General features: G+C 42.1%; 1 protein-coding gene across 2 annotated transcripts; it reads left to right on the top strand.

Moving 5' to 3' along the window:
• The first annotated feature begins 164 nt into the window (after window positions 1–164).
• Window positions 165–26,687, top strand: arfrp1 (ADP-ribosylation factor related protein 1). Of its 2 annotated transcripts, none has more exons than XM_086116815.1 (7): window positions 165–323; window positions 3,280–3,367; window positions 3,467–3,549; window positions 5,529–5,610; window positions 23,778–23,848; window positions 25,742–25,842; window positions 25,923–26,687. In XM_086116815.1, the coding sequence occupies exons 1-7, from the start codon at window positions 312–314 to the stop codon at window positions 26,008–26,010; spliced, it is 525 nt and encodes a 174-aa protein (XP_085972941.1). In that variant the 5' UTR covers window positions 165–311; the 3' UTR covers window positions 26,011–26,687. The 2 variants fall into 2 exon arrangements, with proteins under 2 accessions (XP_085972941.1, XP_085972940.1); XM_086116814.1 differs by lacking the exon at window positions 165–323 and adding an exon at window positions 1,553–1,868.
• The last annotated feature ends 1,087 nt before the right edge of the window (window positions 26,688–27,774 follow it).

Here is a 27,774-nt window from a genome sequence, read left to right as displayed (position 1 = left end):
AACGCCACTGCTTAGACTTTTGTAGTGAAGGCTGCCTTTTTTAACAAATGTAGCACTGTCACTTTAAGAGCATGCTTGATAAAAACACGCGGGAACATATAGCGCGAGCGAGAATTAGACCAGGAAGTGAGGGGAGGATGACAGTCATGTGAAGGAAGATAGTCACTGAACTGTGTATGCCGCTCGTCCCCACTTGATACACCCATGATCGTCGTAACCCTGGCGATATTCAGAGCAAAATATCGTGGTTTGGAGTTTGAAATCTGCTGCTAGTGAGTTGTGTGAACAGCTGTATAGCGTAAGTGTTCGCAATGTTACAAGATGTAAGTATGTTTTTTTTTTTTACTGTGAAATGATATGAACTGTGTATCTGTACTTTCGAGGGGAGATCATTTGTGTTTTTCCACGTGTTTTGTATGCACCCAACATGCCGGAAAGTGTCGAGTAAGTGTGTCCTCTCATCACATTGGACTGTATGATTAGTCGGCCTGCACTTTTAAGTTTCATGGATTGTTGTGGCTTGGAAATAATGTATTTTTACTTCTCTTTCCTTATCAAGCAAGCCACTGCTGTTGTTTATTATGGTTTGATTGTCTTTAATCTGTTAGATAATTTTCTTTGATCTCTTAGATCTTTTTTCAAACTCTTTCAAAATTCAATTTACATCTCAGTCTTTCCTCTTAATGTTGTACAATTTTTTATTGTTCAGTCGGGAATAAAGCCCACATAAAAATTATTTTGTGTTCAGTCCAGTCTTTCCACGGATATTTAGTTTTGCCTTGCATCTTATGTTCATAGTGTGGTCATTCATTTTGAGTTTTTGCTGATTTTTAGAGGATAATAAAATAACAGGCTATTCTCTCATAAGGTTGAGTGCACATCGTATAAATTGTCGCGTTGTTGTGTTCCAATAACAAAAAAAATAAGTCAAACGTTGCAGGATTAAGAAAATACAACACGCTCACGTGAGGCGGATTTTGAGCCGCATTGAACCTCTTCTCTCCACAAAGGTGAATCCTTTGGTCCATTTGTCCTGAAGTGTACCATATTCGTCATCTTTTTTTCCTTTTCACCATCTTATTCGTCGAATGGTTAGCTTTGAGCTAATGACCGAGCGGTTGATTCAAAAGGGGGCGTTTTCCTGTTTCCCCAGCAACGGCCAATTTAGGCCAGTATCATCCAATTAAAATGGCTCCTGCTGCCAACTGCAGCCCTGAACAGGACATTAGCAGTGGAAAATCGATGCCATCGATTCGATGGATGGCTTAAACAAGCGAGAATATTATTTTTATCTGCAAGCCAGATACAATCATTAAAATTAAATGGCTCGAGAGCCATGGGAGCTGGAATGCCCAGGACTATTTCAGAAGAATTTAGGGAGCTATTGCAATACTTTATATATATGGGGCTTTTGCTTTTCCGTAGTTAAACGTTTCAAATAATGGTATGTCTTGGGAATTGTAGTTTAAATGTGAGTTGATGCAAATGCGTAGAACGTTGACAACAATAACACTGACTTCATTTCCCACAGTTCATATTGCTCGACGTTTTCTTTTAGCGTCAGCACTCATCATATCGTGGGCCGCGTCCGTCTCAGTCGTCAATAACAAACGTCGACGTTTTCGATTGCGTTTTCTGCATTTGTAACTCGAATCACGACACATTATTGTTTTTGTGAACAATGGAACCACATCGGAATGACTCCAAATTATCAGCGTGTGCAGGGCGAATTTAGTTCGAAGTCTAAAACTGGCATTTGGATATCCTTCCTCACGATGTATACTTTACTATCTGGATTATATAAATACATGTTTCAAAAGGACGAATACTGCATTTTAATCCTTGGATTGGATAATGCTGGTAAAACGGTGTGTTTCGCCCCATTTGTCTGGTATGCTGTGATTGTGAGGTTCGCCAATCGGTTGTTCACATCCCCTTGTGATGTTTACTTTGATCGTCTTAGTTTACCTTGGTAAAGTTGAGGCGTACAGCCCTGTTAGTTGTCCTTATAATGGAGATTAAAAGGCGAACTTGTTTCGCTTACTTGTCTATGCTTGTCCCAGTTAAACGTCGACAACCAAGTCGAGTACCCGTGTTTGATATCGTTTATGTTTGCTCATCATTGGGGCCGGCTCATCCACTACTACTTTAATGTTATTACCTGCGCCAACATTAATCGTGGCAAGAGGTTGTTTTAGTTCGATTGCGGGTGAGTCGACCTATTTCACTGAAATAATAGAACCAAATTCCACTAAAAGAAGTGGCGAGCAGACCAGAGTCAAGATGCAGAAATTTACTTCGGTTTGCAAGTGCGACAAGTGAAAGAGGCTACACGATAAGGCAGATTTTAACGACGACGTAAAGTGTGTGCGGTGGTTGACACACAGCCTGTAAATATACATGATTACGTGTAGTGGCAGTCATAGCTTGAGTGGCCTCCTTTGCAAATTCACTCCCTTTGAACCCTCATTCCTTAACACAAACACAACAGAGGAAAATACAGTATATTTCATTTGAAGTCGATTGAGTTATAGGCAAATAAGAATACAACAAACAATGTGAATAATTTTCGAATGGAAAAATACAAATCTAAAGGAATCCGATTGCAAGAATAAGATATATGTACTGTAGAGGTAGATCGCTCTGCACCATTTTCACTGGCAAAAGGTGCTACTAAATATTTTAGGAGTTCTGCTGATGTTAAGTAAAAATGCAATGCGATTTTCATGCGGAACATGCATGAATTGAGATTGTAAATTATCAAGTTATGTATTATTAATTATACATAATGTCAACTCATTAGAACAAAAACAGAACATAGCAACTTCCAATTGTTGATTGCCAAAAACAAGCACTCTGTCAACGGTTTAATTTGTGTTTTGAGTTACCAGAGACAAATTACTCTTATAGTTTAATTTACTTGTCTAACACAGAGGATTCTGATTCTCATTATACTGTTCATTCAGTGGCCCTGACATCCTTGTCTCCAAAATGATTAAATAATTATTATGAAATATTTCAACAAAAAAATAGCCTCACAAAGAAAAAGTACAGTATTTATTCTGAAAGTTTAGTGCAAGCTTGCAATGTAATTTTAATATTTGACTGAAACTATATAATTGTATTCACCTCTAAAGCTGACAGTGTATTTTGTTTTTGGTGAACCTCTTATGGTTTTGCAACATATCCACTGGATCATGTGACTGTGGTGTCATGGTAAATATGGGCTATAAATGTTCTTGTTTAACTCCTATATGTGTTATAACTGTTTTTTTGTAGACCTTTTTGGAACAAACCAAAACAAAGTTCAGCAAGAACTATAAGGGAATTAATTTGTCCAAGATCACAAGTACAGTTGGACTGAACAGTAAGTGGGTTTTGGTGTGTGTGTGTTTGCATTTGTGTTGACTATAGTCTAGTTTTCAGTTACTGCTAAATTATTAGTGCTAATATGAATCTTTTACAGTTGGAACTATTGATGTGGGCAAGGCTCGTTTAATGTTTTGGGATCTGGGAGGTCAAGAGGAGCTTCAGTCTCTTTGGGATAAAGTAAGTACTGTACTGTCTAGCAATAATAACTACCAGTTGTGCTGTCTATGAAAATGTTTTTTTTTTAAATTATGCCATCTCCCTGTAATCCAGCTATTTAAATTTATTCAAGTTCAAAGGTATCTGCTGATGTTAAATGCAATGCATCCAATACACTTGACAAGGGCTGCAACTACTGAATATTTTGGTATTCGGATGTCCAACTGAAAATGTTACTGAGTAATTGGGTATTTGGATTTAAAAAAAATGCTATGTTATAAATACAGCAGACAAAACATGGTGAGGTGTCATTTTTGGATTAGTGGTGCAAGCGTATACCCCCTGGAGAGCCATGGGGAATAAAAGTGAGTCAAGCTAATGTTTATCGATTAAAATCTAATATAGGGCAACCTCGAAACAATTAAGATTTCGAAAAGCCTCAGGCACGGGTAGAAAATGCAAACTCCACACAAGGAAGGCTGGAGCCAGAATCGAATCCCGCACCTCCGCATTGTGACGCCGACGTGCTAGTCACCCACCCTGCCGCCAGAAATGCTATTTGTAATATTTTAAGAGGTTGAAGTAGGCCTAAGTAGAGATGTCCGCCTACATTTTGGGGCCACAGTTTTGACATAATTAGTGATTTGTATACCATGATTTTGAATGGTCAAATAGTCTCCGGTCCCTATTGTGAATCCCACCAATACATGGTCATGGCCATATTGCTCTTTTCCAGTTGGTGGTTTGAAAGTCCTTAGTTTCATTTTTTAATTGATTCTCCAAATGAAATTAATATAATTGAAAATACAAGCTAATCTAATAGTACCGATTAAAAAACAAACAACAAATTGACTTTGATAATGAAAAATGTGACCATCCTGGCTCTAGAGTCCCTTTAAATTTAATTTGTGCATAGCAGAACACTATTTTCCTCTCAGGAAACATGAGTGAGATTTTACACAAATATTTCTCCATATTTCGGTCTATGAGAAGTGACGTGACAATTTCAGTGAGCCATGGCATTCTGATTAATATTGCATTTGTGGAAGATGAGTTAAGCAGCAAAGTCCTCCCATTTTGTAAGCCATTTCAGGGGACGGCCATTTTGCTACATGCTGTCCTGAAAATGACATCACAGTTGCTCAGGGCTTAGGTAATGACCATCGTGGCTCACTTGTTTTCTGAAGCTGAGCCATAATTGGTTGTAATCTGAGTCCTGAGCAACTGTGATATCATTTTCAGGTGACAGCAAGTGGGAAAATGGTTGCCCCCTGAGAAGGACAAAAAAGGGTTGATTTTCCTGTTCAACTCGTATTCCACAAACACAATATTAATCGGAATACCGTCTTTAGACTGGTGGGCTGCATAGAACTTATTGTCGAGAAATATTTGGGGTTGACTTTGGCCTTCTTGCTGTGTTGGTGGCATGTTACTGTCATGTGTAGCATGAACAATTGTTTCTGCGGTTAGCTTGGCTTCTTTCTGAGTGTACACATATAGAAGCGAGTACTCAAGGCAGTTTTAAAAAAAAATTTTTAAACAGACTCGAATTACTCAAGGAGCCGTTTCAGCCCTATAATTGACTGATATGTCATGTTTTCAATGTCTTATGACGTTACTGAAGGAAAAGTTAGAGATGTGAATTCCATTTTGGCTCACGTATCTTTGATGTTTTTCTTCTGCTATTTAAATGCACAAACAGTAAATACAGCTCTTCAAAATAGTCTTGATTGAATTTAAACTACTTCATGAAAGGTCAGTTGAGGCAAAAGGAATGCACTATTTTGCTGCATGTGGAAGACTTGGTGTTGATTCAATCTCAATTACTGGTATTTAACAATCTTACAAACATGACGTCAGTGATAGAAATGACATCCACGCTACGGCAACTCCTCTGGACAGCATACTTTTTCTTAACTGTGGCATAGAAACAGGAGTTCAGAACATTCAGAGAAAGGGAAGGATTCCCATTCATTAAACATTGTTTATTTTCCATTTAGTACTATGCAGAGTCCCATGGAGTTATCTATGTGATAGACTCAACTGATGAAGAACGACTTTCGGAATCAAAGGAAGCCTTTGGTAAGTCATCCGACACACAGCCTGGGTTTCCAGCCTACTTTTATATGCCTATGCAATTTATTTATCTGATTGGGTTAAAATAGTTGATCTTAAGGTCAAAAAAGTTTGCCCCATGTGGCAAGCTGACCCAAGTAGTAAGTAACTGCTGCAGTTCGCATGCAGACAATGCCTGCTTCGAGTGGCAACAACGGAAGACGAGCCAGATTTGAAGAGGATTGTTCAAGAGAAGGAATGCCAGAGGTCCCGGCGCGAACCAACATGCATTTTGTGTGTGCGTGCGTGAGCGTGCGTGTGTACACCCCCATTTTTATGCATACATTATCAACATGCTGACAGAAAAAAAATGGAGAAACAATCGAATCTTAACGGAAAGACAACACCATTGTTAAGAAAACCTTTATTAGTCTCGCGATGGAGAAATTCCCAATTCACAGCAGCAAAGTTATGAAAGGAAGAAGTAGAACAACAAAATATAGGAGCTGCTGGAAAGGCAGCCACTCTCGCGGCGCCATTTTGAAGTCAAAATAACAAAAATAACACAACACAACACATAGGACACAGACAGTCGTGCAATCTTCACCACCTTTCTGCATACACTTTGTTGTATGAAGCAGTTATAGATGAAAGAGGAGAGGATCAAAGTGTCCTTTCACCAGTGGATCAGAGACGTCATGCTGAAAATGTGCACACGTCTGCTACAAGCTAAGTTTTGAAAGCAAACAATAAGCTGTAGCGTCCATTGACGAAAAGAGATTAGTTCACTTCTCCTGTCCCACGTAATCCGCTTCAAACTCCAAGCCGCGACTCCCAGTTCCAAATCCGCATCGGCGCTCCGCGCTAACGCTCCTTTCTTCTCATTGTCGGCTCCTCAAGACTTACATCCATCCAGCCGCAGACCGTTCAACAGCACCGATCTCTCCGCTGAACAAAGCGGGGCTGTGAAAAATGCTGCCCATTACAGGCGCAAGACACAAGCGCCCCGGGACTGTCCAGCAATGACAGTCAAATGGCGCAGACATCCCTCCCAGTCAAAAACAGTGCTGGTATACCCATGCTGCCGAGAAGGCGCAACCACCGAGCACAGAGTCTCCTTGATGAATGTCGTGGCCAAAAAATGCTGAAAAAAGTCCACATCAGGTCCACTCGACGTAACAACAAACACAAAGTGACAAAACAAACACAAAAACAACCAAAAAAAGCAAGGCTCATGAGAGCACTTGCTGACGGCTGCCTACTTGGGCGCCATCTTGACTTCAAAGTTTACATCCAGCCCAATACCCAAACGAATGGAAATGTTCTATTACGCTTACATTTGCCAGTCAGACAAGCACAGGGCTCAGCATTGACAGGTGTTGGGTTCCCACTCCATCATATCTATTATTTCATTGGGCCCAAGTGTAAAATATGAAATATTTTGACATATAAATGTTAGAAATATTGAAGCATGGGTTTCCTCTAATATATATTTGATTTGTAGTGTTTGTTTTGATGGAAATGTTCCGCAAAATTCCGCAGCTTGAGCTGAATAGTGTGACGATAAAGGTTCAGCTGTTAATATTTGATTTGTGGTTACCACAGCATATCGTGTTTTGTTGTTGTTGTTGTTAAGTCACCCGAGGCGCCTCAGGATTATCCTGAGTAGCGCTAGACTTTTATTTGGGAGGCTTCTGAGTTCGCCAAAGTCATTCCCCAGCTGACGATGATGCCGTTCCACCATAAGCGCCAGACAGCGGAGCCACAGATGTTCGGCCGACTCTTCCTCCTCTCCGCAGAGTCGGCAACGCACGTCCTCACACCTCCCTAAGAGGTGTTGCCAGCGTCTGAGGGAGGGGTGGTGGCCGGACCGGAAGCGGATCAGGTCGATGAGGTCTTTCTTCGACACCGAAGATTCTTCGGCGAGGTTGGGTTTCGAGGATAAAAGGGGGGCAAGGCGTGGGTGGGAGGGTGGGGGAGGGATGCAGCTTCTGCGTAGAATTGCCCGTCTCGTTGAGGGGTCAGGTTCTAGGTTTGGTTGGGGGAGGGATGAGCCGAGCTTAGCTTGTTCATCCGCCAGGTCATTGCCAGGGAGGTTGCAATGGCCAGACACCCAGATTACCTGCACCTTGTCTTTGGAGCCCAAGGCCGCGAGGGAGAATTGAATTGCGGTGATCTCGGGGTCTATGGGGCTATGGTTTGAGATGCCCTCCACCAATGATCTGCAGTCTGTGATGATGGCAGCCAAGGACCAGTACAGCCCCGGTAGGAAAAAAGGGGAAGGAGGGTGAAGGGATGTGCCTCCCGGGACACAGGGGTGAGATGGATTCGCAGGTCCCGAAGGACCTCCCGCCGGACACCACGAGAAGGTTCCATGTCGTCCAGCGTTGTTGCCGCCCCCCCCCCCCCCCCCCAAGTCATTCTTTTTCGATGACCCATAAAAAAAAAAAGGATTTCTCCAGTTTGAAATGGCTCATATTTTATATCAGGTTGTGTTTTTTTTGTTGTGTTGTTTTTCTTTTTTTTCCAGCCAATTCCTGACAATATTGTTCATCATCAGGAAGCTTCAGCAGGGTTAAATACTGTGCATCTTTTCAGTGTTAAATGGTGTAGAGATAACAATATAGTCATGTAATGTACAGTGGTACCTCTACTTACGAAATTAATTGGTTCTGGAAGAAATTTCTTAACTAGAAAACTTTGTTAGTAGAGACCTGTTTTCCATGTAAATGCCCTAATTCGTTCTATCCCCCCCCAAAAAAAAATCTGACAAAAGTGTTTCCTAGAGCATAAAAATGCATCAAAATATGCAACAAATACATGTTACAATCACATTATTGCACAATAAATGGGAGTTGTGCATAATGTAAAAAACAAGGAACAAAGAATTTTGATTCTTGAAGACGCAGTTAAAATTTAAATGATGGTGGTCATTTAAATTTTAACTGCGTCTTCATCGTTTTTTGCCCTCTTTAGTCCATGTTCTCTCTCAGAAGTGGTTTTTACCTGACGTTTTGTAAAGAACTGATTCAAGGACGTTTGCTATTGTCGGCTTTTCACAGTCCTTTGAAAATGTCCAAGGCAAAAAACATCTGCATAGTGAGCGATCGTCCAACTGGTGAACACTTTTTTCCTGGGTGATTCACATTTACATATAACAATCGGAACACCTCCTGGGCGAAAGACGAGAACACTGCATAGACACCAATCTATCTATCTAAACACAGACACATACGGAAGAGGTCCCTCTTAGCCAATGATGTTTGGTAATCGCCAGTGGCAGAGCAGCTATATAAGTATGTTGCGTTCAGTAAACAACCTGCGAGTACTATCCCATATATACTGTACTTTGACCTTTGGAATCTTGAAATTTCTTTCGTAACAAGAGGCAATATTTTCCTGTTGAGACGTTTCAAAAATTGAAATTTTTGTATGAAGAGACGTTCATAAGTAGAAGTACCACTGTACCACCACCAAACAGTTCTCACAATCTCGCGACAAAATATCATTTTTTCATTGGAATCAATCACAAAGAGAGCATTATATGGTGAAGCCCAAAGTAGGCAGCCATCGGCAAGTGCTCTTCAAGAGCTGTACTTTTTTGTTGTTTTTGTCTTTTTGTTTTGTCACTTGTTGTTTCAGCGTGTGGACCTGATATGGACTGTTTTCAGCGTTTCTTTTGGCCACGACATTCGTCAAAGGAGAAGTATCTGTGCTTGGTGGTTGCGCCTTCTCGGCAGCACGCCTGTACCAGCACAGATTTTGATTGGGAGGAATGTCGGCGCCATTGACTGTCGGTGCTGGACAGACCTGGGGCGCTTGTGTTTTTTGCGCCTGTAATGGGCAGCATTTTTTACAACCTCGTTTTGTTCAGTGGAGATGTCGGCGCTGTTGGACATTCGGCGTTGGTGCGGCTGGATGGATGGCTGCTGAAGTTGAGGATGAGGAGAGAGGTGCGTTGGCGCAGAACGCCAATGCGTATTTGGAACCGAGAGTCGCCGCTTGGAATTGAAATGGATTTCCATGGGACAGGAGAAGTGAACCAATCTCTTTTTTCGTCAATGGATGCTACAGCTTCTTGTTGACTTTGAAACTTAGCTTGTAGCCGAGATGTGCACATTTTGAGCATGACGTCTCTGATCCACTGGTTAAAGGACACTTTGATTCTCTCCTCTTTCATCTCAAACTGCTTCAAACAAAGCGTGTGACGGAAAAGTGGTTAGGACTGCACGACTGTCCGTGTTTTATGTTATGTGTTGTGTTTATTATTTTACTTTATTTTAACTGTTTTGTTAAGCGCTTTGTTACAGCTGCCGCTGTTGTGAAAGCGCTTTATAAATCAGCTTGTATTGTATTGTAAGTCAGTTTAAAAGGGTAAGAAAAAATACATGGACATGGGAGTCTTACCTACACAAATTGATCATTGATCTTCTTTGAGGTTTTGAACTGGTTCTTTTTTTAACAGTTCTTCTGTAATCATTTCTCAGGTAATGCTGAATGTTTTGCAAAGTATAGCTTGAGAATTGCAAAAACAGAATACAGCCCCCCCACCCAAAAAAAACAACAACAACAATGCCATCCACATCCAATCTTTGAACACGTTGTGCCTAAACTGCCATATTTTAAATTTACATTGATAAATCTGGAATGTTTTGATCTTGTGTAGATCTATATTTAAGAATCCTGCCATTGTATGCACAAATGAGACATGACTTGAGATCTTAAATTTTTTGGTAACTCATTCCAACGTGAATTTGTATGTTTCAGGACATGATTGTTAGTTCATAGCTTTTACTCTAATCATTGAATTTCATGATGAGGGAAGGCACAACCCAACCAATGATAGCAAATTTGTAATTGAATTTGCATAATTTCTTCACATAAGATCATCATTTCTCCCACTTCAGCAGCAGTGATGTTTTTTCTTATATTTTGAGAGAAACATGCAGCTTTTGATTGTAATCTACAAAGCAATTTAATATGATCAGGATATTGTGGCAAGTATCAGTACAACTGAAGCAGTTCTCGAACAAATAATTAAAAACCACAGACATGTAACACTCACAAGTCATCCAAATAAAGGCCGTCACTGTACACTTACACGTTTTACCTACTCCCAAAAAAATTAACAATATCAGACTTCTATCACCCTACCACTTAACACAAACACAAAGTGCAATTATGCTTCTCAGACAACTTACTAAACATTTTGTGAACTTTGACCTGCCTCTTTTCATCCGGAACATGATGATCTTTTCTTTCTTATCATTGTGGCCAACTTCACTTGCCTGTTCCCTTTTCAACTTTCTCTACTTCCCTTTTTAACTTGACTTAAATATTATCATTATTTTCACTTTGCTCTCCTGATGTAAGTATCCAAAACTCTGTGTCTTCATACCAAACCTTATCCATTATTCTATTTGTCATTTTTACACATAGTTCTTGGAGTGTCCGTTGAAATAATGAAGCTTTACCGGTGGTACGAAGTTTCTTTTTAGTTGCTTTAGGTGCCGTACAAAACGTCTCTGTAGAGGGGGGGAGCTGTCAATTTGCTTTTGGCCCTCCTTGGACACAGGTTCTTTTATCTCTCTATAAGAGACAATGCTTTTGTTTGTCAAAAGCATTGTGCAGTGGGAAGGATCGATCAGCGGATGGTAAGGTCATATGGAGGAAGTCTAAGGAGACCAAAGCCGATACTGTTGGAAGACAGAGTTCAGTGGTGGGTCATCAGCTGACTTTAGCAATAGTCAGCCTTGTATCAGCCGGCATTGGGAGCAAGTGTGGTCCAGCATGTTCAGGTTCATGACAGTCTTTCAGTGAGGCCAGTGGTGATCCCTATTGTTGGGGATTCGGGTACCCATGGAGCAGATGGGTTTTGTCCATGTGGGGGTGCCGTAGCTTGTCATTGTTGTGGGTTTTTGTGGAGGAGGAGTCAGAGCTTGTTGATCATAGCCTGCGGTGCGGGCATTTACGTATCCAATGAGTCACATCACCACAAATGAAACAGCCAGCTTGGCTCCCGTGACTTCCTCGTCCACGCCCACCTTCCCGTCTCGGACCTCCCCCCAGACATGCGTCTCTGCCCTGCCTTGTGGGCAGGCCGTAATGTTGAGGTGGGGCTTGGAGCTGCGGCGGGGGTGTGATCAGCCGTGTTGGAGCCTGTTGAGAGACACTGATTGACATTTGATTAGATCTCCCAAGTTTCTCTTTTTTGCATGCATTACTGGAGACTCTCTTAGCCTCTTGTATTTGTGAATTCAAAAAGTCGTTCTGTAGCTTGGATGTTTTCTCAGTCTCTTCCTCGGCTCTCATTCGAGATTGCTGCATATAATATAGGAAATGAGTTCGCGTCATCTGAAGTGGGGAGAGTGGGAGAGTTAGTCATCATTTTCTGCACATCAGACGGACAACCCCCCAGCACCGCTTGCCTGAACAAAGCTTGATTCAATGGATGACTATTGGGGTCCTGTCCTGTGACAGTCACCCAAGCATCCATACAATTAACCAAATAAGTCATTGGGTGTACCTCAGATGTACCGGGTTCGATTCCAGCTCCGGCCTCCCTGTGTGGAGTTTGCATGTTCTCCCCGGGCCTGCGTGGGTTTTCTCCGGGTACTCCGGTTTCCTCCCACATTCCAAAAACATGCATGGCAGGCTGATTGAACGCTCTAAATTGTCCCTAGGTGTGAATGTGAGCGTGGATGGTTGTTCGTCTCTGTGTGCCCTGCGATTGGCTGGCAACCGATTCAGGGTGTCCCCCGCCTACTGCCCGAAGACAGCTGGGATAGGCTCCAGCACCCCCGTGACCCTAGTGAGGATCAAGCGGTTCGGAAAATGGATGGATGGTGTACCTCAGATAGCAATTCAAACGCCAATTGTTGTAGGGGACCCAATGGAGTTGGATAAGGGGAACTCAGTGCGTCTGATTTTCTTTCATTCAACCTAGTCAATTTGCAAGAGGCTATTCCCTCAAAAAGGTCCTTAATCTCTTTGGGTAAATACTTACACTTAAGCCAGTCTATTGCCCACAACTGTATGTCATAGTCAATTTTAGGCAAATCCAGCAACATTTGCCTCGTCAATTCAGTCTCATTAGTTATAAAAGTGGTTTCATCCCAAACACTCATGCTCTCATTATCCTGTTTAATTTGCATACATTTTTCTCATTTTAACAATTGTTTATGAACCACCCTGGCAAATCAGGGGGAAGCTTGGCACACAATGGATTCGGGTGGGGGGCCTGTGGAATGGCTAGAATGTGTTACCCCCCTTCCTGTAGGTTTGTGCTTACACGAAGAGCCCATGGGGAGCCTACACAATGATTAAAGTGCCCCTCTGTTAAAAGATGTTTATAATTTTTCTTAATTCACTCAATATCTTTAAACCACACAACAGTGTCTGCGATTGTGATGAATATAGACACATTTTCGTGTGTCTGGTGACCTCAGGTCTGCCTGCAAATTGACCATCCGCTCCAAATTCTCCTGCCTTGTCTATGTACAAATGACCACTCTGCGCTTGTAGTGGGGTCACATATTTAGCGCTCCTCACCCCATGCGGTGGAGGAGGCATCATCGCTGCCTTGTTTATCATAACTTTGTCGGAGTTACTTTGGTTATTCATTTTTTTTCTTGTTCCAATGTCGAAGGCAGTGGTCAAGCCGCCCATGAAATGCAATATAGCTCAAATTGAGTTTCACTTAGCTTTTTCTTTTTCTATTTCAAACTTGTGTCTTATTCTTACAATTTATTCTTAAAACCTTGTTTTCTCGCTTTTCTTACCTCTCTGCGCAATGCATTCGCCCTTTTCTCTCTCTGCGCAATGCATTCACCTTCCTTTCTTTCCTACTTACCACCAGACGGTATTTTAACCATTTTCTTGCCCTCAGGCCTTCCGTCCATCTTACAGTTCACCATGTTTTTATCATACTCACCGTCCAATATACTCCCTTCTGGACCGTGTGATGTCACGTAATTCTCCAATTGTAATAATGGAGCTGTCCCTAACTTGCCCTAAAAATACAGCTGTTTACTCAGACTGCGATCTCCAGTCGTCAATCCTACAATTTACCACCATCCAGAATAATCGAAATTATCTGGACCTGCCTCAGCAATAAACCACAATATTTTTAATTGCCTACGAACTCAGTTTGGTCTTTGCTCGTCCGCTACTGGCCAAACTTACGACTCAACGGTTCTACCTAATTTAAACCGCCTACTTGGTGACTCAATAACTGTGCCAATTCAGTTATCTACTACTCAGTGGCAAATTTTGGACGGTACATTGTTTTGAACATACCTCACACCAACTCTTTAATTCCTTTTTCCTGTACAGTACTTCCTTTTTCCATAATCACATAAATCCCTTAAAACTCATTATCAATTTGGTATTTGCCACCTACGAAAAATCCAATCACTATACTTGGTTCAACACATTCAGGTTCAGAGCAGTTTGATTTGATTGGTCCTTCTTGGACATAAGCCGAACCTTGACACTTCGCCCGTAATAACAGGAACAGGTTTGTCTTCTTACCTGTTTAAAGTGGAGCGCTCCTTGGTTACTGCCTGAGTCTGAAGGTCCTGAAACCGGAGTCGGTCTTTTTCCAGAGTGATCCTGTTCGTGACGCCATTTGTAGAGGAGGGGGAGCTGTCAATTTGCTTTTGGCCCTCCTTGGACACAGGTTCTTTTATCTCTCTATAAGGTGGAAGAAGACCCAACACCACGTTGTCTTTTCTTGAGTTTATCACAACGCAACACGAATCGATTCGGGCTCCTGAGAGTCTCAGATTTCATCAGGAAGCCCAGACAAAATACAGTCACGTTTATATGGGCACAGTATGTTAATGATGGGCGGGTAGTCCTTCCCCTTATGTAAAAATCAGAAACAAAGAAAGGTCAATGCAGTTCGATCTTGGCATTTTGACAAAGTACAGACCACATCTGCTGTGCACAAATCTCGAGATAAGAGTTCCTCCTCGAGGGAACTTGACAGCCTTCAGGGATTTTCCGAGGTGGGGTACGCAAAAGAAGACACTTGGGGGCTGTTAATCACTCAAGGGGAAATAGGATCTAAACTTCACACTACATTCTTTGTTTTAAGTACTTCAGCAGATGTTCAGGACAGAGACTAGTATCAATAGTTCTCATAGCAAGGTGAAATTCCTCCACAATGTTCTACTACTACTTCTAGAGGAATTATTCCGTAACAGTCTCACACTGTAAGAGCTAGAAAAATAAAACAAACATGGCACCAGGAGTCGCGCTTATCTCCACATATGTAAAGATGAAGCATATATTCTGATCACAAACATAACTCTGTAGACAGCTAAACTAAAATAGTCACTTTGTTACCACTTTAAACCGGGCTAAGTATCTTCAAACTGTTAATTTTGTCGTCCGCAAATCCGTTGATCCTCTTACGTATCGTCTTGATATACAGTGAAACTCCTCTACAACGAATCCTTCATGGGCGAAAATACCCCCCCCCCCCCCCCCGAGTGTGAAAAAATCTTAATGCATTAAAACCATTCCCACTTTTCTGCTCCCCCGACAACGAAAATTCCCCTGTTGCGTAATACTAAATCTTTTTCTCTGCCCTTGCCTACGAAAACAAGCCTTCTGCAAAAGTCTAATCCAACCTCAGCTCGGAAACTGCAACAGCAAACACCACAGTGGCTTACACATGCGCAGTAGTGAGGAAGTATTTGTTATTGTTAGTTTCAGACGCAGCACGAACTTGGATAGAGAACAATAATTCTTAACTCATTGAATACCACCCCTTTTCACTGGAGCAACCCCCTCAATCCCTCACATTTTACTGAATTTTGACTGATTTGCAAGGCCCACAGAATTTTCTGTTCTATGGCTATATGTACATGCAACCTGTCAAAAGAAAGGTGAGACTCTCTTCTTTCAGCACAAAAAGTTTGTTTCTAGCTTTCTCCGTTCGTTGGCAATCAGCATTAGAAAACTGCTAAGTTTTATGGAAAAGGCCGATTTTCTGCAGAAATCCACAGAAAATGAGCTTTTTGTAAAAGCATGCATTTCAAGTTTTACACTATTTTTTGCTTTTGTGGCAGCTCAAATACCTCAATAATGTGTTCCTCCTACAAAAGAACATTATAAATAATGTTTTTGTCGCAAAATAATTTATTTGCACACAACAAAACTATTGAACTATGAACAAAAGTGCAGCTGTGGAGAAGATGGTTTTTGGCTTCCATCCAGTTTGTCACCACATCGATTCATCCCACCACGTCCAGATGTTGCAAATATATCTTGCTGCAGAGTGAGGTACAATCATTTTATTTACCTTTCTTTCCACCACCAAAGCGAGGAGTCGTCATCTTTTGGCTTCTGGTTGGACAATCTGTAATTTATAGAAGTATGTACAATTACCACACTTTTATTTTTCTATTTTTTTTTATTGTTGCTTTTCACTTACATTTCAACATCTCTCACACACACACATACATGCTCGCACACCGCTATTTACACCATTCATTCCACGTTGCTCAGCATCCAATTTGAAATGAAATGGAATATGAATTTAACACTAGTGGTTTTAGCAGAGCTGAGCGGACCAAATGTGTCCTGTTTTTTTTGTTTTGTTTTTTTAAAACCTAGGGTGACATGCAAGTCAGCACATTTACAGCGCATATTTTCATCTACATCTACGAGACGCATCAACCGTACATAAATGATTAGTGTTACTGGCAACTTCATAGTATAGCGGGGAATGTAGCGGTACATAAAAGTGACGGAGGAGGCATAAGAAGTGATGAAGTTTTGAATGGGAACTTGCAAGCTAGTCAGCAGTTACCTCCTCGTTCCAGCGGCTCTGGCGAGGACTCTCAGCTGCTTTCCGTTATGTCCGAATATACATATGGACAACACTGCTCTTTCTCTCACCATTGACTTCACTTCTTCACTTAACAGTTTTGGTTTTGATCAATTTGTAGATTTTCCCACACACATCAAAGGTCACACCCTGGATCTGATTTGCTGCTCTGGTCTTTCCCCCTCCAACTGCACTGCTGACGAACTTCCAATAACGGACCACTTCCTTATCTCATTTAACATTACGCTCCAGCTCTCAATTTCCAAATCACCCCGGACCATCGTTTACCGTAATATTAAAGACATTAACATTGACTCTCTCACTGCATGGCTGACCACCCTGACTCCGGACATTGATTCCACTCCGGATGATTTGGTTTTCCGATATAACTCTGGTCTCATCAGCATCCTCAATACGCTCGCTCCTGTCAAGTCCCGCTCTGTCCTTTTTACTCGGTCTGCCCCTTGGTTCACCCCTCATCTCCGTTCCATGAAATCCCAAACCCGGCAGCTTGAGAGACTTTACAGGAAAAACGGTCTCACTGCTCACAAGGACATCTATGCAGTTCAACTATCCCTCGACAAGGATTCCATCTCTCAAGCAAAATCACATGACTAATCTGGACTCATCTGCTCCAATGCTGGAAATACAAAGACTCTCTTTTCCCTTTGTAACAGAATCACTCAACCCCCTGACTCCTTACCACCTCACTTTTATTCTCTTGACACCTGCAACGCTCTTCTCCTCTTTTTCAACAAAAAAATCAACAAAATCCACCAGCATCTGGGCTCCTCTGTAGAAAACTGTGGCCTCTCAGCTCCACTCCCACCTCACCGACAATAGTCTTTATGAACAATTCCAGTCCGGCTTCCGTCCCTGTCACAGTACAGAAACAGCCCTCATAAAAATCACAAACGATCTTCTTATGGCAGCAGACTCTGGCCTAATCTCCATCCTCATCCTCCTTGACCTGAGTGCAGCCTTCGACACAATCTCTCACCCCATCCTCCTCAACAGACTTTCTACCATAGGCATCACCAACACCCCTCTACGTTGGTTCCACTCATATCTCACTGGCCGCTCTCAGTTCATCCAACTTAATTCTTTTACTTCACAATCCCTCCCCGTCTCTTCTGGTGTTCGCCGGGGTTCTGTCCTAGGTCCGCTCCTTTTCATTATCTACCTCCTTCTGCTCGGAAACATTTTTCGCAAATTTGGCTTACACTTTCACTGCTTTGCGGATGACACCCAGCTCTACCTCTCCAGCAAACCCGACGCCTCTCTCCCACCCTCATCCCTCTCTCACTGTCTCTCAGAAATCAAATCTTGGTTCACCCATAATTTCCTCAAGCTAAACAGCAATAAAACAGAACTCCTACTCGTCTGTACCAAATCTACTCTAAACAAAGCCGACAGTTTTTCCCTCAAAATTGATAATGCCACTATATCTCCTTCCCCCCAGGTGAAGAGTCTGGGTGTCATCTTTGACAGTTCACTATCCTTTCACTCCCACATCAATAACATTACCCGGTCCGCTCATTTCCACCTTCGCAAATAAACCGCCTCCGTCCCTCACTCACTCCTCACACCACTGCTATCCTTGTTCACAGTCTCGTCACTTCCCGTATCGACTACTGTAACTCACTTTTCTTCGGTGTCCATCAAAAATTCCTCCATAAACTTCAACTTGTTCAGAATTCAGCAGCCCGGATCATCACGAGAACCCCCTCCTTCCATCATATCACCCCCATCCTCCGACAGCTCCGCTGGCTTCCTGTCAAATTTAGAATCAACTTCAAATTACTTCTCTATACATTCAAAGCCATCCATAACCTTGCGCCCCCCTATCTGTCAGATCTTCTTCAAATTTCCATTCCCTCTCGCTCACTCAGGTCCTCATCCTCCCTCCACCTTTTTCTACCCTCTGCCCGTCACAGTACAATGGGGTGCAGAGCCTTCAGTCGCTCTGCCCCCAAACTCTGGAACTCACTTCCTCCCAACATTCGTAATATTGACTCTTTCCATATTCAAAACCCAGCTCAAAACCCACCTATTCAGACTTGCTTATCCACCTTAATTCTTTCTTTCTTTGTTTATTATTTTATCTCTGGTTTTATTATTGCTCTTGGTTGTAAAGTGTCCTTGAGTGTTGTGAAAGGCGCTTGCAAATGTAATGCATTATCATTATTATTATTCCCAGCAGTACAATTTGCAGCGTTTCTCAGAGGCTGTGAGCCACGGGTACCGTTCATAATTGCTCGTCTGAAAATGACGGACAAACCCTTTTCCTTGCTGGTACAGGCTAGCTAGCGCAGGAGTTGGGCGACCTCTTCGCACAATATCCAGCTTTTCGTGGAAGGCCCGTCTTGAAAATTGTGTGGAAAGTAGTTCTGCAAAAAGATCGTCTTCTCCTTCGGCCATTTTGGGTTAAAATGCAGTGATAGCTCTAGCAGGCGCTAATCCAATCACCGAACGCGCACGGCCAGTCTCGATGTAAGCCCTTCTAGCTGGCCCTTGTACGCAGACGAGAGACTCGTGATCTGATTGGCTATTGCAACCTGACTGTGCCCGTGCACTTACAGCGCACAGGGGCCTGTTCTGTTTAATCTGAAGGCCCCGAGCAAGTTTAATTTACCTGGCAACACAAGCTAGCTGAAATATGATTGGTTAAAAACTCTAACATAGGAAGTTATTTATCGAGTGGCTTTCAATGTTAGTTTAAAAACATTGAAAGCCACTCGGTGAGGTGGAAATAATATGACAAAAAGAATACAGAGAATTATTTTGTTTACATATTTATGAAAATAAAATAAATTAAATTTGTTATTCTCAGAAAAGGAAAATTTATTACATCTGCCTTTTCATCACACCTCTCTGGGCCTCCGTCAATTGACTCACATGTTTCCGAGCCGCCTTGATCTTAGCCTCCAACCGTCTTTTCCATGGTGGGTAACGTATCTCATGGCTTCCATGGTTGCTCTTATAGCCAAGCATCTATAGGATCACTGATGCTGAAGCGTATATCAGCTCATTGGTTTCCGTGATCATTACGGTAGGGATCGCCCTCAGTGCTGCATTCACACTTTCCATGAGGCTTTCAGGTGGTACTTCACATAGCCATTGTAATCGGTTTCTAGGTTGCCCAGCTTTCATTCTCGCCATGATCTTAGCTTTCAGGTCAGTTGCTGCTGATATACTGTATATCAGTGATAATTTTACAGTTTACCACCAGCGAGTCCCATTATGCATTTCGAGAGTCCCAAATTTCGAATTCTGAAATGATCTACTTAATCAATTCATATCATAGGATCATAACACAAACAACAACATATACATACAATTATAAACAAATGCTGCAAAAATGTTAAATAATTCAGTAGCAGGCCTGAGGATTTCGGAAATTCACGGTAACCGTTTTTTGGTTCCGTCGGATTACCCAATTGGAAACCACGGTAACTAATTTTGGGTTCCGTTCACGTTCATCATGAGAACCCATTTCTCTATTTTGACTGATATTCATAATCAAGAATTCTGAAACTCAAAAGTATCATGTTTCAAGGGTAAATGTTTGAAAACTGTGCATTAACAATGAACATTCCATCAATAGCTGTGTACTTCAGGTTTATTCAATAAAATAAATGGATCAAAATATGTTGTGCTCGTATGTCATCATGAATACAACATACCACAAAATCTGAGTATTTTTCCAATCTCACACTGCAAAGATTAATTTACTGGTAATCATTAATACAGGTAAGTATTGATGTGGCTTGACATCCTCTTCTCAAGACGATGCATGTGTAATCTACTCTCAATACTCTCAATTTGACGAAATAATCTAACACACGTCATCATTAGTTCTACCAACAGTTAACATTAGCATTTCTACACCTTGTGACGAATGTTTTATTCCTAAAGTTACCGTGCTACAACCAGTAAATTATAGAATAACCAATACTGTTTCATAATATTTTTCATAGCGATTAGCCTATACAGTGATCCCTCGCTATTTCGCGGTTCGTTTATCGCGGCTTTAGTGCATCGTGGAGTTTTTCAAACATATTCATAAAAAAATATTTATTTTTATTATTATTTTTTGAAGTCTGCAAAAAGTCCGCAAACGGTCCGCGAAGAGCAGCGAAAGTCAGCAAAACAACAGTGAGTCACATAGAGCAACATATACAGTACATGTGGGGTGGGGGGGGGGGGGGGCTGAGAAGATGCAAAGCCATGTTGATTGGCTGTGCATCTTCTTTCTGTTTTATCACGTTGGTTACTCTTTGATCTTTCATCTGTGTCTCAGTGTTGTTTACGATGTGTGCTTGTGCGTGTACGCGCGTGTGCGTGCGTGTGTGGCTGAGAGAGAGAGAGAGAGAGAGAGGAGGCTTGTAAGAACAAAAGCAGGTCTCTTCCATCCTTAATTTTCTAATCATCATTAATTGACGAATCATAAACACGTCTGCTGCACGGTAGTGGGATCGCTGGCCTGTGTGTGTGTGTGTGTCGTAGTTTTTTTGTTTTTGTTTTGACTGAGAAATTTCCTTACGTCCCAAAAACTGATATATATAAAACAACAACATCGGACATCTCAGTCCAGAAATGTGCAGTGCTGGGAACAGCAAGGATACTGCGCAGAACCCTCAAGCTTCCTGGCCTCTGGTAGAGGACCCGAGCTGAATGAGGGACGGACACCACCCGAGGGGTGAGATGAGGATTAAAAAAAAAAAATATATATATATATATATATATATACACACACACACACACATTTTTCCCCCGTAATTTTCAGGAAAGTCCACTTTCATCTCTGTTACTTAAATCTTTAATTATAAAAAATTACAAAGTAATTAACATTTCCTTCTGAGAGAGAAGTCAAAGAGACCTTGTGTTCCTCTCACTTTACACTCTGACAGTGTAGCTGTTAGCCTCCAGCTAGTTGCTGGCCAGCTATCCCAGCGCAGCAGATGTGTTTATGATCAGATAATCGGTATTGATGAAGAGGAGGCAAAGAGAGATGTGTTGCTTTTTTTTTTTTTGACAAACCCAATCACCCCACATTCACTCTTTAAGTGACGGTTTATGTGAATATGTATTAACATATCGATAGCTCTGTGTGAATGCGGATTTTAAGTATGGACAACACACCACCGCCCTTTCTCACTTTGCTTGTTAGGGACTAGTTTAAGCAAGACCACTCAGTCTGACAGCTTTAAAGACCACTCCGTCTGTTCCTAGGTGCGCAAGCACTCATCCGCAGCTTTTAAGAATTTTCTCCTCAACAAGAGTCGTCCTCCCCACTTCAGTTTCGCATCAACCCTCAGCCTCCAGATGAAGAGTCGAAGCCCAGTCCCGAAAAGGGTATTACAGCGGTGGCCACGGTCTTTTCTGGTCTTCGACTCATCCTCTGGAGGCATCGGGTATCTTGCGATCCCGGCCAATGCACCAAGAAATGTCAAAGTAAGCAATGAGATATTCATCATAAAAACAATGAGGAGAGAAGACACTTGATTCTGGTATCAATCTTGTGAGGGGGAATGGACAGAGGCGGTAGGTTTTAATTCTCTGTATGTCACCCACTGATCTCCCCCCTCGCCCTCTCATTTATTTCTCATTAGGAGTCTATTACACGGGTGTGTCCAACCTCAGGTTGTTTGACTGTGTGTGTATGTGAGTGAAAATTACATACATGTGTGCAATCAAGTACCGTATTTTCACGACCATTCGACGCACCGTATGGTTGGGCGCAGTCTCATTAATGGGTGCTATTTCTGTATTTTACACATAGACAAAACGCACTGTATTATTGGGCGCAATTTTAAAGTGGTAAAACATACGGCAGCTTAAACATACGGCATGCATGCGCGCACGCTAAAAACACATTAGCTTGTAGCATACGGTAGCATGCCAAGACATACAGATACAAGCTAAAAACACGTTTTTAAAAAGGCAACGGAAAACTGAGTTCCGTTGTATTTTATTTAGCCATTGTACAATGTACTCACGTTTTTCGATCAATCATCACCCAAAAATCCATCAAAGTCCTCATCCTCTGCATCAGAATTGAACAATTGTGCAAGTACCGGTAATCCATCAAAAACGCCGTGTTCCCTCTCGTTGTCAGTCACTCTCATTGCCATGTGGCTCCACAGAAATGATGCCGGCTTTGCCAAAAACTCGAACAACAGTGCAAGCAGACACGTTCGTCCAAGCAGCCACAATCCATTCGCAAATTGTGGCGTAACTCGCCCGGCGCTGCCTCTCACTCTTTGTAAAGTTGTGTTTGCCATCGATCATTCATTGTTCCCATGCCGCTCGCAACTTTACTTTGAACGCCCGGTTGATGCCGATGTCCAGCGGTTGGAGTTCTTTAGTCAAGCCTCCGGGAATAACGGCAAGCTCAGAGTTCATTTGCTTGACTTGGTTTTTCACCGCTGCTGTGAGATGGGCACGCATGCCAAAAGCATAACCGATGGCTTGAAGTTTGAACTGAGCTTCGTAGGCGTGTCTCTTTGTAGAATTTATTTTGGGGGGTTCTTAGAAACCAAAACCGAAGTTGTTTTGCAACAATGCACATAGCCACACGCTATACAGGTGTTGGTACCTGCTTGTCGCATCCCTTTAGCGTCCACTTACACGCCCACCCTTCACTAATTGGCGGACTTCTTCCCCGCATGCCTGTCACTCACGTCTGCCTTTTCTCGCTCTTTCTCTCCATATATGTATATATACACGCCCACCCTTCACTGATTGGCCGACTTCTTTGCCGCATGCCTGTCCACAGTCACTTCCGCCTTTTCTCTATATAAACAGCGTGTCGGCTGTCAGTCAGGTTTTGGAACTCAGCGCATAGACAAGACGCTCCGCATCATAAGGCGTCCTGTCCACTTTGGAGAAAATTTAAGACTTTTAATGGCGCCTTATAGTCGTGAAAATACGGTAAGTTGCAGGTGGTGTTGACAGCACATCCATGTCTGACCTTGCTCTTGTCTTATTATCTTATATCTGTGCAACCACATTCTCGGAAAGGTGCTTGTGTCCCCTAACTGTCACAGAGTGCACAAAACATTCTTTATTCCAAGTATGAGTGCATCTTTATTAAGAGCATAAGTATGTATTTATTAAGTGCATAAGCAATTCTTCTTGATTAATATACAAATGTAGAACTAAAATACATCATTATTCCTTCAGGTAGCAAATGTAATTAAATGTATTGATTATTGTTTCTGTTAAATTGTGTGCAAAGTGGATTGAGCATATTGGATTATTTGAATTCTGACATACAAAAAAAAAATTGTATAATTGAATCTGAATTGAGTCTGTTAATTGTAATTTGTCATTTCTCACCTCATTGCAGAGAAAATGATCAGCAGTGATGTGTTAGAAGGTGTCCCGCTCCTTGTCCTGGCCAACAAACAGGATGTACTGGTAATGTATAGTTCTGTTCAGTTAAATTCATCCATTAAACCATCTTATTTGGGGTCAGGTTGCGGGGGACAAGTAGCTTTAGCAGGGAAGCCCAGACTTTCTTCTCCCCCAAACCACTTAATCCAGCATCCAGTTTGTGGGGGGTGGGGGGGTGCCAAGGTGTTCCAGCGTCAGCAGGGAGACTTAGTCTCTCCAGCGTGCATCCCCAGGGTCTCCTCCCACTATGCAATGTTGATGTTGTACTGCTTCCCCTTCGTGAGAATTTGTATGGTGAACCAGAATTTCCTCAAAGCCATTCGGAAGTCATTTCCATGGCCTCACTGAACTCCTCTTATGCCCATGGTCGACTTGGACTCAAAGGCCCCAGCCCTGCCTGGGACATTGTTGAAGTTCTTCCAAAGGTGGTCGTTGAAACTCCATCTGACAGGGAATGATACCAGATGTTCCCAAAAGACCCTCATCTTACATTTGTTCCTGCCAGATCAGACCAGCATATTCCCCCAACATCAAAGATAACACGTCACCAGGTGGTCGTCTGTTGACACCTCTGGCCCTCTTTTCACCCGAGTGTGCAAAACATGTGGCCACAAGTAAATGACACGACCACAAAGTCGATCATCGACCTACGGCCTCGGGGGTCCTGGTGCCAAGTGTTCATATGCTTGCCCTTATACTTGAACAAGTTGTTTGTTAGGAACAATATATTACAAGCACAGAAGCCGTTTCTGTCAATCCTGCTTTTCCAGGTCTCATTTTAATTACCCACGTGAGCATTGAAGTTCCCCAGCAGAAAGGTAAAATCCTCAGAAGGAACACTCTCCAGGACTCCACCAGGGTGGGTATTCTGAACTGCTTTTTGGTGCATAGACGCAAACAATAGTCAGGATCCGTCCCCACACCCGAAAGAAGTTGGGCGGCCCTCTACTCTACTGGGACGAACCCCCCCCAATTCACAGCCGCAGAACCAAAGATCAGCAAGTTTACGCACAACTGCTCGGCGTAGGCAAGTCCAGTCCCTCTCGAGAGCAGTTGTTCCAGAGCCAAAGTTGTGTCTACAGTGATCCCTCACTTATCGTGGTTAATGGGGACCAAGACCCTGCCGCGCAAAGTGAAAATTCGCGAAGTCGGGTTTGCCCCCCCAGGTATATTTGTGTAAGGGTTTGTGGGTACAGACATTTTTAAAATATGTAAACAGTATTTATACTTTCATATTTGAGACAATGACTGCATGACGGCATTACACATATTTACTTAAATATTTCATTATAAAAACCTTAGACAGTAGTTAACATTCATCTGCATTGCCTTTTGAGAGAGAGAGAGAGAAAGAGACTTGCTCTCGTGTGAACCCCTCCCCCCAGCCAATCAGCTCACGGGATAAATCCACTCGTGCTGTCATTGGTCGATGTCGTGCTGGGAACCAATCAAATACAGTCATGCACAAAACCTCGAGTCATTCGGCATTTTTTTCTTACAGTACTTTGGGGGGAAAAAAACGCGATGGAGTGAAGCTGCGATAATTGAAGCGCGATATAGCGAGGGATCACTGTATTTGTGGAGACCAAATCATTCATTCATTCATTTTTATGAGCCACTTGTCCTCACAAGGGTCATGGATTGGATTGGATAAAATGTACTGTTTGTGTAACATACAGCACAGATGAAATTTCTTCCCTATCCCAGCTGTCTTTGGGTAGTAGGCAGGGAACACCCTGAACTGGTTGCCAGCCAATCGCACAGTCTGGATCAAGTCAACAAAACAACAAATTTAAATCTGATCGGTGAAAAAAAAAAATCAGCAGTTGCAATGTAGAGTGGATCTCGTCTGCATTCTCCCGAATTCAGCAAACACTTTTGTTTGAGTCGTATGCCTTGTGTCTGCTCCTTCATCAGAACTGTTTGTCAGTGCCAGATATTAAAACAGCTTTCAGTGACTGTGCACCCAAGATTGGCAAGCGAGATTGTTTAGTCCAACCATGCACAGCTCTCACAGGGTGAGTCGGCAAATTCAGTTATGCTTTCTTTTCTTAGAAAATTATTTTGGAGCTCAATTGTATCTGCAATTCTGATGCAGGGATGGCGTAAATGAAGGCATCGAATGGATGGTGAAGTGTGTGATCAGGAACATTCACAGGCCACCCAGACAGAAGGACATCACATAGAAGGGCTTTGCATCCTTTTTCTCTGATTTTGGACTTTCTCATCAAGAACATTCCTTGTAAACTTTGGAATTCCCTCGTGTCTGCTGTGATTCTGAAAAGCTTGATTATATTCTAGTTTAGGACTTGGGGACAGATTGTCTCCGACTGATACAAGGATACTAAACCAAATATAGACATTGTCCTTGCCCACATTGGTAAGATTGTCAATTTAAATGGCTTTTCTAAGCTTAAACATTCCTAACTGACCTTTGCTCCATCAGATTGAACCACTGTCCGATGCCAGAGACATACCGTACGTTGAGCTATTGCTCCAAGTCGTCTTCATTGAACCATGATTTAAAAAGGAAAAAAGGGGGAGGTAATTGTTATTTAGTTCAGTCAAGAAAGCCTACAGCAATTTAAATGTGAAATTATAGTTAGATAAATATTTTCAAATGTAAAGATCTGTCACATTTGATTTCTTTTACTACCATACTCTGTCAGGAGGAAACGACTTGCATAAATCCACTGACCACATTTGTTTACAGATTGAATACTTCGTTTCCTCCCCTTCACATAAAATTGAACTTTCTTTTGGGGATTGGGATTCACTCATGGAACAAGAAACACGGAAAAAGCGTGCAAAAACCCAAACAGTTTGTCTGGTGCAATGAAAATTAAAAACTGGCTTGATATCATTTGTCATGTTAGATGCTTTTGTTTTTTTTAATGCAACTGAAGCTCATCAATTTATCAAGTAGAAATTGTAACTTCCTTGGAAGTACTTCTCAAAATGTGCACATTAGAATTTAAGGACAAGTAATAACCAAAGGAAACCCACCACAATTAGAAGCATTTTAGAAATAAAATGCCTTCAGTGACAGTCTTGACAATTAAAGATTAAGGTCAAAATTATTTGCCCCTCCAGAACTGTGAACATTTCCCCAAAATAAATAAATACACACACATGCATACCGTATTTTCAGGTATGTATGTGTGGCGCTATTAAAAGTCTTAAATTTTCTCCAAAATGGACAGGACGCCTTATAATGCCTAGCAATGTCTAGTGTATGAGCCGAGTTCCAAAGCATGACTGAGAACGCTTCTGGCCGACACGCTGTTTATATAGAGAAAAGGCGGCGTGAGTGACGACAGGCATGCGGAAGTCCGCCAATGAGTGGAGGGTGGGCGTGTAAGAGGACGCTAAAGGCACGGCCCTAACAGGTACCAGTCGCCAATGAGTGAAGGGTGGGCGTGTAAGAGGACGCTAAAGGCACGCCCCTAGCAGGTACCTGTCGCCAATGAGTGAAGGGTAAGTGTGTAGGAGGTGAAGAGAAAAATGTGAGTACATTGTAAAATGGCTAAATAAAGTACAACCGAACTCAGTTTTGATTCCGTTGCCTTTTTAAAAACGTGTTTTTAGCGTGCGTGCATGCATGCCATATGTTTAAGCTGGCGTACGCTTTACCATGCCTGGCTGCACCTAATAATACAGTGTGTTTTGTGTATAAGATAAGATAAGAAAACCTTTATTAGTCTCGCAATGGAGAAATTCCCAATTCACAGCAGCAAAGTTATGAAAAGAAGAAGTAGAACAACAAAATATAGGAGCTGCTGGAAAGGCAGCCACTCTCGCGGCGCCATTTTGAAGTCAAAATAACAAAAATAACACAACACAACACAAAGGGCACAGACAGTCGTGCAATTTTCACCACTTTTCTGCATACACTTTGTTGTCTGAAGCAGTTCTAGATGAAAGAGAAGATCAAAGTGTCCTTTCACCAG

This window comes from Hippocampus guttulatus, chromosome 8 (assembly GCF_054856545.1).
Source record: "Hippocampus guttulatus isolate MCC_2025c chromosome 8, RoL_Hgut_1.0, whole genome shotgun sequence".
NCBI classification, from domain to species: domain Eukaryota; kingdom Metazoa; phylum Chordata; class Actinopteri; order Syngnathiformes; family Syngnathidae; genus Hippocampus; species Hippocampus guttulatus.
This window is presented reverse-complemented; position numbering and strand designations above follow the sequence as displayed.